The 15,728-nt window shown below is 35.5% G+C and overlaps 1 protein-coding gene across 6 annotated transcripts in view; it reads right to left on the reverse strand.

Moving 5' to 3' along the window:
* The window catches only part of THSD7B (thrombospondin type 1 domain containing 7B), a 1,079,084-nt gene that overhangs the window by 318,998 nt on the left and 744,358 nt on the right, over positions 1-15,728 (reverse strand). For all 6 annotated transcript variants that reach the window (XM_036237409.1, XM_016145417.2, XM_016145415.2 and 3 more), the window contains one exon: positions 14,235-14,350. In XM_036237409.1, coding sequence (XP_036093302.1) covers positions 14,235-14,350 — 116 coding nt within the window. The remainder of the gene's footprint in view (positions 1-14,234; positions 14,351-15,728) is intronic.

Here is a 15,728-nt window from a genome sequence, read left to right on the forward strand (position 1 = left end):
TGTCTTTGGAATACAAAAGAATATCTGAAAAGACAAAAATGAAAATCATAAAGTAAATGACTGATAAATTTGACTACATTAAAATTAAGCATGTTTGTTCATCAAATGACAACCCTGAATGGTAATATTTGTACTGCATGGAACCAAGCAAGGTTTAGTCTCCAGAATATAATCTTCAATACAATATGAAAAAGTACCCAAGCACTTACCATGTTTCATTCACTTGTCAAGTGCTTTATACAAATCAACTCACTTAATCCTATAGCAATCCTAAAACGGAATTAACTCTTGTCATTTACATTTTGCAGGTGAGAGAATGAAAACACTGACAGGTTTTGTACCTTGTCCAAGGTGCTAGCAACTGCAAATAGAGAGGGCTTGAAACCTGGAGCAGTCTGAGTCTAGAATATGTATTCAGACTCTGCTTCTTGTCACCCTACCTCACTCTGTTCCTAATCCCTCTTATCCTCGAATGTTCTCAATTAGTACAATACAAGAAGAATTGCAATCTAATAGTCTGGGTTAATGTGTTAGTCAGTGGATATGGCAACAGTTCCTAGGAATCAAAACAATTCCTGGCCCCTAGAGAAAGCCAATAAGGACCAGGACCATGGTCATAAGCATATGATCTATGCAAATTCAGAGGGTCCCCAGCTTAGTTGGCTCTTGGTTTAATGCTCTACTGCAGCTATCTTGAAATTCTGAATAATTTTTGAACAAGATATCTCACATTTTCATTTCTCAATGGGTCCTGCAAACTATGCTGCTGGTCCTGATAAGGAGAGATGGTCATGTAGGAAATGAGTGAGAACCTCTTTGTCTTTGGGCTCATTTTCCCCTCCTTATAAGCACACACTCAAAGAGGTGAGAAGGAAGGGTTTGCTCTGTCCTGGAGTTCTGACAGTTTCTTACTGGTTTTGTTTCTTTCTTAGCACTTAAATCCCTTGATCAACAGAGAAGGCTTACATAATTATCCAGTTACATGAACACCATAGGATGGTTGAAGAACCCAGTATGTGCCAGATCATGAAGACATGCTATTAAATAATGTTGAGTTATAATAATTTATATGCTTACCTATGATTCATGTTTGTTTTTTATTATTCAAAAAAAAAAAAAAACAGATTCTCTTCATTACTTGCCCAGATGATTGAATGGCCTCATAATTTTCACACTGGTTTCTAATTCTGTCTAACCTTATTATTTCCTGTATGTTCTTTTTTTTTTCTAAAACACAAATCTGATTTTATCACACCCATGCTTAAAATTTAAATTGTCTATTGAAATTCCAGATAATACCCAAACTTCTTAGAATAGTATAAATCTCTTCATGAGCTAACTGCTGTATATTTCTCTATTTCTTATCATTCCCCCATATGCATTATACAAGCTAACTGTTACAAATTGCCTATAATTAAATTAATTAAAATATACTCTCACACTGTCAAGCCTCTGCACATACATGCCCCATACTACCTGAAAGACACTTCTACCCCAGGAAACTCCTGATGGACAAAAACTTAACTCCTCTCACAACTTAGCTAGATTGATACCCCCACCTTTTTAGCTGTACAATACCCTATGCTCATTCCTGTTATACAAAAAATTTGTTTACATATTTGAATCTCCTGTGTAAAAGCCCTACAATTAAAATAACCTTGTCTTATTCATCTTAATGTTATTAGCAGTTGAGAAAAATGTTGGTATATAATAAGCCCTTAAAAAGAGATTTACAGAATTAATGATATATTCATCCATTATCAGTCATTCAATAAATATTTAGGGACTTACTTTGTGATGGCCATTATTCAATGTATTTAAGTAGTGAACAATCGAGCTTAATTAGAGAACGGTAAGTGCTATGAAGAAAATAACATGGGGTAATGAGAAAGAAAGAGGGTGGGAAGAAGGAGGATTCCTAATTAGGTTGTCAGAGAAAGACTCTGAGTCATGACATTTGAACCGAAAACAAAGTGTTGACCAAAATGCACCAATGCCAAGGGATGGAAGAAGACTATTTTAGGGAGAAGGAGGAGCAAGTGAAAGTCTGCGTAAGATGGAACAAGCTTGGTTGGAGAGGAGGCCAAACTAGGTAGAGGAAGATAAAGGAACCAGTGAAAAGTAGGACATAGCTTCACATAGTGGCAAAGCAACAGACTGTGAGGTTGGAGGCCTCCCGATAACACCTTCATGGGAAGGGTGATCCACTACTATAGTCCTCATTGTCCCAGGACTCTCTCTACCTCCCTCACTTGTGTCTCCTTTGGTAACAATGAGTGGCATCTAAATCATGACTTTGGAAGAAGGGAAGTGGATATATGTGGCTTCTCTTTCCCTCTACTTTCTTTCTTTGAAATATATCTGCTCAGAGGATGCACACATTCTGATCTTTTCTCAGCCATACTCATGTAAGTTTTGGGGTATCCCACATGGTTGTGATCAGGTGGTTAAGCCTGTCTAATTCTGGGGTTGAGAATCGGATGATATTTTGATATACCTCTGCTTTGACTAACTTTCAATTATTTCTGAATTTGGGTAGGGGGAAAGGTGGGTGGAAAAGATAGACTTCTTCAATGTACAAGACCATGTATGAGCTGGCTGATCATACATGATATTATTTCATATTCTATGCAGTATATATAATACAGAATTACTAAACTCTTACTGTTCTGCTAAAAGAAAGTCAATCTCTCCTTCCTTCTCTACTACCCTACACACACACCTCCTTACTTCTAAGTATTTTTTGTTTATTAAAATAATAAATTTTATGACTTGAGCTTGAATACTCCTGTATAGTACAACTTCCTGAGGGGAGATGAGAAATGAAATGGAAGACAAGGAGGGAATTATCATATATTGAGCCACTATTGCTGAACTGGCCTCCTCATGTAGGATAAGAAATCTTAGGAAGTAAGTTATCTCATGAATGCTACATGTTATATCTATGTTAAAAATGAGCATATACAGTCTCAGACAGGTTATCTAAATTCAGAACACACAACTACGAAGTTGCAATACCAGGAGTCCATCATAAGTATGTTAGATTCAAAAGGTTAAGTTCTTTCCAGTACACATGAACAAATTAGAAGCAGCTTAAGACGGAACATAATTAAGTATTAAACTAAATATAATCAAATCTCAGTTTAAAAAGTGTTAAGGTCATTCAACAAAGGGAGATAATATTACTGGCTCAAGTTAGAGATAAATACACTTCCCACAGAACTTACTACATTCATGTAGTCTACGTTTCTAGTTTGGTTATCATTCACAAGGCCTCTAAATAAAATTATGATAAGTATATTCTAGGTATCAGAGAAAATTAAATGTAACTTGGAAAGACCTCAAATGGCAGAGAATCTATCATCCATAGCATATTTAATTTGAGATACTTTACTGTATATCACCGAAAGCCTGTCATTTAGTAGATACTCTATCTGAACCACCTCCATCCTCCATGTAGTGACTTAATCTTATGGGAATTTCAAGGGATTAGCAGAATATCCGGTGATAATTTTTCTATTAAAAAAACACTTAAAAGTTGTTTGTCTAAACCTGAGCAATCTACTTAATTTTGAGCATGAATTTACTATCTTCTTCATTTGTTACCATACATAAATTATTCAATATTCTTATAAAACCTGGAGTTCCAAACTGACATATTAAGAATTCGACATTTAACTCTGCCTGTAACTCTAGGCTTTGTTGTTTTAATATATGTTTTAAATAGCTCAAAATCTAACATCATAGTTAATCCGGTGAGTTAAAAACTTCCTGAAATCATATCTAATTTAGAATCATATTAAAATGCAACCAAAGTCAAGGAAGTAAAAAATAATGTAGTCTTTCTAATTGTAGAAAATTATTTAATAAACTTAAAGTAATACCCTACTAAATCAAAACTAATTTGTTTTATTTCTTCAGAAGAAGTACTCTGAAAGTCTAAAATTAAACTCATAATTAGAATGAGTACCTTAGTTTATGAAAGGCAACTCATTTATCTCTATAGGCAAATAAGGATTATATGGTGTTACATTGCTTTGTCTGCAGAGAATTCTAGAGGTATGAGAAAGAAACCAGCCAGAAGTAAAAACATTTTGAAAAGAAAGAGCATTCACATCCAAATAAATATAAGTTTTTGCCACTAAGGCTAACAATAAATCATTATAAATATCCATGTGAGCCACAGGATTTATTTATGGTAATGTAGCTTGACTGTTGAATAAAAAAGATTAATAGTGCTTTAAAGAAACTATTAGATGCAAACTAAAAAGACATAACAGTAGATGTCAGGTTTAAAGGATAGAACTTCATACATTAAATCTATATTTGTTTATTTTGTTTACATTTTTGTTTATTTGATTTTGTCTGATATGTTATTTTATAAGACAACCAAGACAACATTTTATTATGGAGTATTCATAGGAATGATAGCCTAGGCATTTTAATAAGAATTCAAGTACAAACGGACTGAATATTCTGTTTGTTTGAAGTAAAATATTTGACCCAGGTCATAATCAAGGTGAGTCCTTTCTCCCAGTTTTCATTCTACATAAAGGTGTTACTCTACTGCATTTATATTCCCTGGAGTTTTATTTTCTTTTCTAAATTTCTATCATATTTATAACTGTTCTCTTCTTGAACTGAAGCTCTAGAGTGCCTTTTGCAATGGAAACAAGCAGGTGGTTTTGGGCACTTCTCTGCTTATAGATTAGCACCTAAAGAGACTGTTGGAAACATAATGGAGAAAATGAGCCATGCTCTGAATTCTCTCTCAAAGGGCTGAGCCTGGGTGTCTTGGAGAGGTCAATCTCAGTAGTGAACAACTACTCTCCCTCTTGAAAGGAAATCCTCCCATGCTCTGTTCCTGCTGCCTTTCTGCACACTGTGCCCTTCTCCTTCCAGATGGGTCCTGCTGTTCAGGGGCCTGATCTACAGGCTGCTGGGTGACTGAGGGACCTGGCACAACCTGAACCATCAGGCTTTCTTACTTGGTAAGTGGGACAAAGAACTCAAAGGGAAGTTTCTGTCAGTATTGGGTGCTTGACTTAAAAAGTCTATATCTGCTAGTTATGAGAGCACAGAGATTCAGAGAAAGCCTGTTAGAATGGAGCAGGATAGCCTGTGTACACAGAGAAGTGGAGACGGGACTGGGAGGAGGAGTCATATGGGCTCTGAGAGATGAAGAGAGGAGCCTCAGTTCCTGTTCTCATTTCTAGTTTGCATAACATGCATGTGAATTTTTTTTTAATTATTATTTTTGAACATCTGCATGATTTTCTGTTTTAACTTCCCAACAAGTCCCTTTTCACCTAATGTAGCTGGAAGGACTTTGATCCTTGAAAACCAAAATAGACTCGTTAAAAACAATATAGTAGATGCAAGTTATACATTCCTAAAGAATCGATTGCTTCATTGTTAAATTAAATGTTTCTATGGTTTAGTGGTTGTCAAACTTTAATAGGTCTTAGATTTACTAAGGCAGTTTTTTTTTTTTTTAATGAAAATTTGAGGCTCCAGTCCTGCCTGACTTCAAAATCAGAATCTCTTAGGGTTTTAGCAGTATTCCAGGCAATTATGAGCTGAAAGTCCATGGGCCAAACTTGCAGGGACCTACAAATAGATAAATTGTATCCTGGAGTCAATCTAGGCCACTGAAAGACTGCACATGACCATAACTTTGCCTTTCAATATTATATCCTTGAGTTTTATTTTAAAAAACTATAAAACCCTTCTGCATTTCTTATAGACATATTGCCTCAGTTGGTGACCTCTGTTGAAATATGAAGTTCCAGTAGGAAATGGCTTTTAAGAATTAGCACTTGAATAGCCTTTGTTTCCCATAAGAAACTCATAAGACTTCATTAAAAATGAATGAGTAAACAAATAAATAAAAGGGATAGAACATGCTTCCCATTAAACATGTAGGCTTTAACTGGCATCCATTTATTTGACATGGATATACTGAATTCTATTCTGTAATAAGTTTATTACTTGGCACTTTTGGGGATGAAAACTGAAAAGGCCTCAGGCCTCAAAGACTTCATGTTTCTTCAAAGTGACATACACACATTTATCAATAGCCAAAATGCAAGTTATTCATACAGGGTCATGGGACTCCAGTGTGAGGAGTATTGATGATCTTCCTTAAAGCCTTCCCTCATAGCACCCTGAATTTCTGCATATCACATTTTTAACTACATATTCATTTTGGTAATTATGTGTTCAAAATGCCTCTATCTTCCACCACTAGACTGTACTCTCCGCAATGCAAGGATGTGTATTTCAGTCACCACGTTACGCATACACACAGTTCCTAGCATAGTGCCTGGAACACAGTAATTGTTCAGCAATTGTTTATTGCTGAATGAGTGGTCAGGAGCCTAGGATTCCGAATGGTTTTGCCATTTATTAGTTTTGCAATCTTGGGTCCTATACCTAAGTCTCTATTTCCTCATATAAAAGATGGGGTTATGATATTTCTTTTCATATAAGGTTGAAATAAGAATTTAATAGGATAATGCATATAAGTAGGTTATAGCTATCATTAATTTGAGAAGATGCAGTGATATGAAGCCCAAGCCATACTGAAGTTACAGCCTATTAAGTGATAAGAGTTTGAACTTGTCTAGCTTTTTTTTCTATAATGGTACAGGCTTACCAGGCAAGGTAACGTAGCAAGTTTAATTTAAACTAGTATTTTTACCTGGCCTTTCCCCCTATTGGACCAAGTGACCGAAGTACTTCCCTTGAAAATCCTATTACCCCATTTATAGAGCAGAACTACTGGAACAGCTGTTCCTTCATCATCAAACTGTCCTGTCAGTGACAAAGCACATAAGAAAGAAATGTGTGATAGATTTACAGTGTGCAGAGCCCATGTCACAGGTTCAAGATACTAGTCTTCAAATGTATTTTTGTAAATTAATTAAATTATTTTAAATTATAGTTTGCATATTGTATTTTATTAGTTTCAGGTGTATAACCTAGTGATTTGGCATTTATATACCTTACAAAGTTATCACCACAATAAGCCTATTACATCTGCCACCATACAAAGTTATCATGATACATTGACTATATTCCCTATGATGCACAAGATATCAGATTCTTGAACTGCTAATAAACAAATATGATGAGTTGTGCATGTGAATATGAGAAATAAGTTATGGGATGAAAAGAGGCAGGCCTTGGAATCAGAGAAAACTGAACCCCAACCCTGGCTTTGCCTCTGACATGTTAGGTGACCTTAGATCAATTATTTGTCTTTTTGAACCAGGTGTTCCTCATCCATCAGTCATATATAATAAGAACAGGTTCCTGGGGCTATTTTTGGTGGTAGAGAAAAATGTCAGCTAGTGATACTGTGAAATCCAGGTCCCTGTAAGTGTACATCAATCTTTAGCCCAGAAAGAGGAATAGGAGAAAGTATGGACTAAGAAGCCTTTCCTATCAGCTGTTACTCAGACTAACATTTGCTATGAAGAATTATAGGTAATGCCATAAGAGCTCTGATCTCTGAGTAGCAGCTTCTCCTTATAAACCAACGGTGTTCCTTCATGTCTGGAGGCAGTCATGGGGCTCTAATAAAATGTTCTAATTTTTTTTTTTTTTTTGCCAAATATGATTTTTTTTTTTTTTTTCAAATCGAATCTACTTCCTATTGGGTTTTAATACAGACAGGCAGAAGGTGCCAAATTTTGAGGGGAAAAAAACACAAGGAATAAAATAATTAAAAGAATTAACAGAATTTTATCTACCCTTTTTTTCCCTATGAATAAAGAGAAAGTTTCTTTTATGAATTTTATCAACAGAACTCCTCAGTTTGGTAGGAGTACGAGCTAAAACTGTAATCTCTACAAGCCTGTTTTTGTCATTCCTTCTACTAAATGTTCAGGAATATTTATTGAGTACTGGAATCATATAGTGATATATGGGCTTTAAATTATAGACTAAAGGGGGCATGTCACTCCCAATGGAGCCTATAAAATCAAAGGCACCTATACTCTGTCTAATGGGTCTTGGGCTTGGGACATATATGTAAGATATACATCTTATTTTGTTTTTCAAAAAATATTTGGTACTAGATAACATTCAAAATCTATTGAGGTGGTAACTGAGATTTAGGTTAAGTCACCTTATGGGAAAAAAGTCATTAGATCATTATATTCCTTCGACAGTATTTTGGGGGCCAGTGTTCCAGGTCTCAAATCTTGATTACTCAAGCACAGTAGACTCCTCATTACTTGGGAGTAAATTAGTATTTCTTTTTCTACTTCCCAAGCAAGCAGACAAAAGCACAGATGAGCCTGTGGGGAGAAGGGGAGCACATGTTCTTGAAAGAGGTAAGTAAAGAGAGAGTGGTGATAGTATGCCTGAGAGTGGGAGAAATTCTAAAGTCTAGGATATGTGATTTTTGACTTATTTGACATTCTAAATGACCAATATCTTTTCTCTACCAACAATCCACCATTAATGCTGTAGTTTCATCCAAATGGAAATAAAATCTTTAGGAATTAGAACTGGTTGTGAAAAAGACATAGAGTTCATTTCTTCATTCACTCGAAAATTACTGAGTGCCTGTCATGTGCCAGACATGATAAGCATTTGAAGTTCATTAATAAAATCAGAAGACTCCTGCCCTTTAGATTTTATAATTTGTCCAAAAAAAAAAAAAAAGCATATACGGAAACAAGTGTCATAAAACCAGCACATGGAGGACTAGATACTGCAGGACACCAACAACATAATAAAAGATAAGTTCCCTGACCTTAAGGAACTTAACATATTTAATAATAATAATAATAATAATTTTTCATATTCTAGAATTCTTCATGTGTTTCATTCTCATTTAATCCTTATAACAACTCTGTAAAAGTAGGTGCTACTATTGTCTCATTTTAGAAAGGAAGAAATTGAAACATAGGACGTTTAGTGTGAGTCTAAAGTGATTTGTATGACAAAAATGAGATCTGAGTTAAGGAAGTCTAATTTGTGAGTCCATGCTCTTAACCACTACACTCAGACCTTAAAAAAAAATTACTAAAAAAAAAAGATATCTTTGACACTGGAAATTTAAGACATAATGTCAGAATGTTAGCAAGAGGAGTAAAAGACACCACCAAATGAGGTTTCCTATCAATTCTTGGCAGAAGTTTGCTTTGGGCCTGTTACCATGACACTGCTCTCCAGCTTGCCCCTTTGTGATGAAAGATAAAGGAGTGTTATCAGCTTTTAATTATTGAGGTTGACAAATAATTAATCATTAACTACATCATTCCTAAGAGATTATAGAAAGAGTCATTTTGATTATGCTACATTTTATCTTCCAATATAGTAACTTTATACCACACATATTTTTTCTTTCCATGGAAGTAGTATATGTATCTAGGAATTATATCAAAATAATCCATTGGCATTGGAATGAGGGATAGTGCTAGTATAGACAAACCAGAGTGGCCATGACTTGATGATTATTTTTACTTGTGTGATGGCTACACAAGAGTGCATTCTATTAATCACTACTATTTCATATTAACATTCTATCAATTTATGTATATGTCTGAAATTTATAATATTAAATGTTAAAAATACACAAAGATAGAAATACCCTTAAAGATAGAATGAGAGAAATCTTGGAAAATCAGCACTGATATGTGACTTTAGAGTAAAAAACATTAGATGTGATGGTTATGAGAGCAGTGGCCAAGATAATTAATTTCCAATACTGCGCAGGCAAACAATATCATTGAGCTCCTACAGCAGATTAAAATGTATGTGAAGACATCTTGAAAAGTATAAAACACTAAATGAGTGTTTCTCATCCCTACTCCATTTATAAGGGTCAATTATAGAGAGTTTTAATATTTCACATTCCTCTTCAACATGAACAGATTCTGACTAAGTGAACATGGGGAGGTGAATCTTGGATATCTGTTCATTGAAAAAACTCCAAGGGGCTGAGAACCTCTACAATTAACAATCCATTGATTTATTAAGCAAACAATATTGGGTATTTCAGGCAGGTATTTGTTTTATAGGCTGAAAGAAGAATAGTAGAAACTAACAAGAAATGTACCCCCAAAAATTGTTCTTGATTATGTGGCTAATTTATTCTGGGACTTTAAAACTAAAAAGACCACACAGGACTACAGACTGATAAATATTTGGTTTGCTTAGAAGAATGTGATGCTACAGTTGATCCTTTAAGAGACTCAGATAAGGAAGAGTAAGAAGACAGGAAGTGAGGTTAGCTACTAGCTAGAGAGTGTTTATAGCTTGAGAATACTTTTAAATCATGAAGATTTACCTCATGAACCCAGCTGGAACCAAAAATACTTGATTCAAATAAAACTTCATCCATTGCTAAGGCACCAACCACCCTACCATTTAGGCTTCCTGAGAGGTTTGGAATAGATTTGGTTTGGTATTCACATAATCCCGTGCTTCCCTGGTCATGCCCCAAACTTATTAAATCATAATGTATTCGTATATTTAAGAGATCTCCAGGTATTCCATTGTGCAGCCAAGTTTGGGGACCATGGACATAAACTCTTCTTAACATTGATGACCGGACCTGAAACCATAGCTGCAAAACAAGAGTTCTTCCATCCTCATTAGCTGAGGCTGTCACCTGCTCAGGCCCATCCTTCTCCTGATTTCTCAGTTTAGGTTAAACTACTTCTCTCCGCTCCCCCCCCCCCACACACCTGTGTCCCCACCAGATGGTCTATCCTTAGTTCATGATTATCACTTTACAACTTTGATTATGCCATTGTTTTGCTCAAACATTTCAAATGAACCCCACCTAGAGCTTTCTAACCAACGTATAGGTATCACTTAGGAGCTTGTTCAAAGATATAATTTCAGGCCCTGTCCAGATCTACTAACTTAGAACAAAACTTGTACTTTAATAAGACCCCCAGGGGACTTATATAAGCATTTAAGCTTGAGAAGTATTGCTTTAGAACAGTATTTCCCAAAGTATCTTTTGAGGGACACTCTCAAGACAGAGAATCTACTACCTGAATTCAAAGCTATGCCTTTCTTTCTCTTTACAGGACACCCATCCATTCAAAAAATATTTATTGAGTGATGATTATGGTTCATTCTATGCTGGGTTTAGAGGATGCAGCAGTGAAAACAACAGAAGTGGTACCACATTCATGAATTTACAATACAGAAAGAGTAATATTAACAAGGAAAGGTATGTATGGGAGTGCCATAAAGGATATGTGCTGGATGCTGTGGGATGATCTAGTTAATGAAGTAGATGGGGGAGGGCGTTATGCAATTTGGAAGATTAGAGCAGCATTTTTGGGAAAAGGCTGCTACAACGAGTCCCTGAAGAAGCATAAACTGAAGGCTCAGGAAGGAGGCACAGCTAAACACAGTGCTAGCTTCACACAGCAGGTGCCAAGGCTTGGAACAACAATAGAAATGTTTGCCCAGTGCGTACTACAAGCAAAGCACTGCTGTAAGTGCTTTCTTTATATGTAGGTGTGATTATTAACCTTGTTTTACTGATGAGGAAACTGAGGCACAGAGAGATTAAACGATGTGTCCACTATCACACAGCAAACCTTGGAACTCAACTCTGGCCATATTGCTCCAGAGTCTACATTCTCAGCCACGATACTCTAAAATGTTTGAGCTGGGAAGAACATAATGCATTCAAGAAGTGGAAAAACACACCATATGTCCAGAGTTCAAGCAGTGTATGTTCATATATCAATGGCCCTTTTTAATCATAAGGGGAAGAATGCGTCACTATTTTGCAGCACCTTCTTACGACTCAAATTTTAAAGAAACATTCCATAGTTATGAATCAGAATTTCTACCATTAAGCTGACAATCTTCATTTTAATAATGCTTCCAGGTGATTGTGTACCCTCATGGCCAAAGATTATTTCAACTACTGCTATTAAGTGTATTTTACATTCAAGAAAATTCTCTCTACTTCCTGAGAATCTTCTCCTAGCACTGACTAAGGATGGAGGCATCGTAGGGCAAGTGAAATATTTTCTCTTCCAGTAATTTCAAATTTTACTTGAATTTCCTCAATTAGTTATTTAAATGTTGACATTGAAATGAAAATAGTTCTAAGCCTCTGCAGTCTCTTTTTGCTTCCAATTTTTCAAGCCTAGATAATTCTTGCACAGCCTGGCAGCCAAGGGACCTGGAGGAGCAAAGATCCAATTTTCAGATTTCTTCTAGCTTTCCACTTCAAGTCTACTTACCCTCGTGTTTAGTTTGTACCTTGAAACCAATATATTATTACATAACCATGGGTTAATTAGGGAAGATTATGAGAGAGAGGAGATTATTGAAGAAAATGGTAGCTCCAAACCTATGATTCTCAATCTTTATGCCTCTTTGGTTCAGCAAAGCTGATATGCCTCCTAAGTGTCAAGAGATGGTGACAGTTCCACCACCAATATCTGACTGTCGACAAGGTATTCTTTTTAATTTGGCCCTGTCCTTTTTATAACCCTTTAACAAAAGAACTATGGTAATCTCTCATAAGGAAGAAACTAAAAGAAATAGCTAAACCTCAATAAAATTCCATCATTATAGATTATTTTATCTTTGTGATTTTTTCTAATATTTATCTTTAAGAGTCTGAATGTTTTTCAGGAATGTTACTATTAGAATTCCAAAAGTCAGCCTTCTAGATACTGTCTTACAAATGGTTCAGAATAGAAATCATAGCTTTTCTGTCCCACTCTGAAAATGACAGTCCCCTGACTACTCTCAACAAATCCTGTTCATCCAGTTCTCTTACTTTGGATCTTCACTCAGAAAAGTTGGTTTTGGAGAGTTTCTAGAAGATTTCAACTCCTTGAAAGATCAGAAAAATATTCTACTACATTTTCAAAGCTCTTTCATATTCTATATATTTATTTCTGATGCTTTCCAAAAGCAAAGCTCATTGGATGCTACTCTATTAATGCTGTGACAAAGAATCATTAAGATGAAATGGCAGTTATAAAAACTTTATGCAGGTGCCCCACCATTGCAATATAAGACACTGTTGATGATAAGATTCAACAGCTGTCAGTAGCCCTTTCACAATCACTGAGAAGTAGTTTGAAATGGCAGTCAGATCTAGGCAATGTTGGTCACATTGTCATGTCACTCCCATGAAGATGTGTGAGTCAATGTGCATTTGAGAGATTCTAGTTACATAGGGCTGGGATTTTCCAAAGAAAGGTGTTAATGCTCTCAATCTCTGTGATGCGTTCTCTCTTCATGGAAATTCATACGTCCTTCTCCTTTCTTCCAGGAGGCTCGTGCAGCAATAATGAGAGCCATGCCCTGCTTGAGAGGACATGACTGTCAAGAGAAGGCCAGAGATGTGTGAATGAAGCCTAGTTTACTCTGGGCACTAAGGCTAACATTTTTTTTCATCCTTCCTTTTCTTGAATGTGCCTTTTCTTACTGTGGCAGTAGTAAGATCCACAGGACTGAGGCTACGGTGGGACACTAGGGGAGAGGCACTAAGTTATTAACTCCTGGTCTTAGGCTAAAACTGAGTTTTGGGGCTAGGAGCACTTGTATTTCCACATGGACTAGCTCATCAGGAAACCACAATAAGCATAGGAGAAAAGACGTGCTCTAAGGAAGAGGGTCATTTTACCAAAGTGCTCTTATGTGTTTATTAGCATTAGGTATTAAGTATCTTGAATCAAAGCCCTCAAAATACACCAAGGTGTGTAAAGCATAACCATTAAATGTAAAAAAATACAAATCCTATATTGACAATTTCTGTGTATCGCCAATACTTTTTAAAGTATCTGCCTTTGTTCTTCTGTAGGCTTATATTTATCAGTGATGTAAGCATAGTGCTTAAGGCCCTATATTCTAATGAAGATACCTGGTGTCAGGCTCTAAACACAAAGGAAAAACAAGGAAATTGTGATGGTGATGATGTTTTATAGGGAACCATATACAAATGGTTGTTAAAAATGTCACCATGGGATTAATAGAAGATTAGTACTCCAGCAATGCACACCAGTGACATAGTGTCATATAATAACCGAATGTTTTCCCTGCCAGGTTCTGATGGATTTGGAAATCCAAAACTTCATTTACAAATTTTATAAACCTTTTCTTCAGGATGACATGCAAATAAAAAAAAAAAGTGCTTATATTCCACAATTTTTCTCTTATTTAACAGTGGGGAAAATAATCAGGTGGTTAGGAAAAAAAGCACTAAGAAAACAGTATCCGCCTACCTGATTGGCACAGCCTTGGGCAGGGCGTCCACTCGCTGAAAGCTGTCACAATACAGTCTTTTTTGCATGGGAGGAGACAAGGGCGTACTATTTCAGGGCGAGTAGAATCTGGACATCTGTCAATGTAAAGAGAACATATCAATGCCTGCTGAAAAAAAGTAATTTTTTTTTTTTAAACATAGGACCACAGGATTTCAAAACACAAAATATCACCCAGGGAAGTGAAGCTAGTTACCCAAGGGCTCACAGACAGAAGCAACGCAGGATATTTCAGCTCTCTTGAACTAGACACCAAAATACTTTTTTGCTAGACCAGGAAAAGAATAATACCTGAAACTAATGAGAGGCAAATGCCAAGAAAGTATTTCCCCTTCAGCATTAATTCTTTTAGAATGAACATATCTATTTTTTGAAATGTGTTTTATTCGGAGTAATATAACAAACCAGTGACATCCTTCACAAAGAAGAGAAAAATAAAGGCAATATATGGATATTTCGAGAAACAAAAATAATTGAAGACCACTTATAAATCTTCGATAATTAATAGAATTTTAGAATATTTAAATAATTGGCAGGCATCTCTTTAGAACATGTAGATTGATGAGTTAGACTAAGCAAGATATGACAGACTGCAAATAACATGTAAAACCGGCTAGCATTAACAAGAAAAGCACTTCAATTCTGTTATTTTGTTGATAATTCATTCAATGCTCATACGTGGGAGGAAAGTAATGAAGTCAATGGACTTATAACCACTTGAAAGAACTAAAGTCTCAGAATGTGGCAAACAAGTTTTGTTTTCTTGCATGCTTGCTTATCTTTATGAGCACAGAGAGTTCAAAAAGAAAAAAAAACATATTCATTATCTTCTAAAATAGTAATATGCCAAGAATAAAAAGAGGAAAGCACCCTGTAACATATATTTGCATTTTAAATTTTGTTTCCCATAAGTTTCTTATAAAACACCGAGAATGCAGTATGTGTAAAGTCTAACAGTGAGAGCTTTGGAATTAGATAGCCAGTGCTAAATTAAGTGCCTTGCCTACATTCTTTTACTGCCTCCTAAGAACAACAGTGAAAGGCATTATAATCTTCATTTTCAGATGATGAAACTGAAGTGCTAAAATAATAAGTAATGTTCACAAAGTTACATGGAGACAAAGAAACATGATAGAAGAAACACCAAGTTAGCATATTTGAACAATTAATAGACCTCTCAGTAAGAAAGAAGAGATAATGCAGCACATAAAATTAACAAGAAAATAATGGATTAAAAAAACCAAATAACTTATGAGAGGGTGACGCTTCAGATGAAAAGTACACCAATTGTATGCAAAATGATGAACATGCAAACACAGAGACTGTCCACCTTTCAAATATTAAGAAAAAGTAAGAGATGATAATGGTTGCAGAAGAGAAGAAAAAATAGGTCATCTAAGAAGGAAGAAGAATCTGACTGACATCAGACTTCATTAATTTATATAGTTATAAAAA

Source organism: Rousettus aegyptiacus, unplaced genomic scaffold (genome assembly GCF_014176215.1).
Source record: "Rousettus aegyptiacus isolate mRouAeg1 unplaced genomic scaffold, mRouAeg1.p scaffold_m13_p_2, whole genome shotgun sequence".
In the NCBI taxonomy this organism is placed as follows: domain Eukaryota; kingdom Metazoa; phylum Chordata; class Mammalia; order Chiroptera; family Pteropodidae; genus Rousettus; species Rousettus aegyptiacus.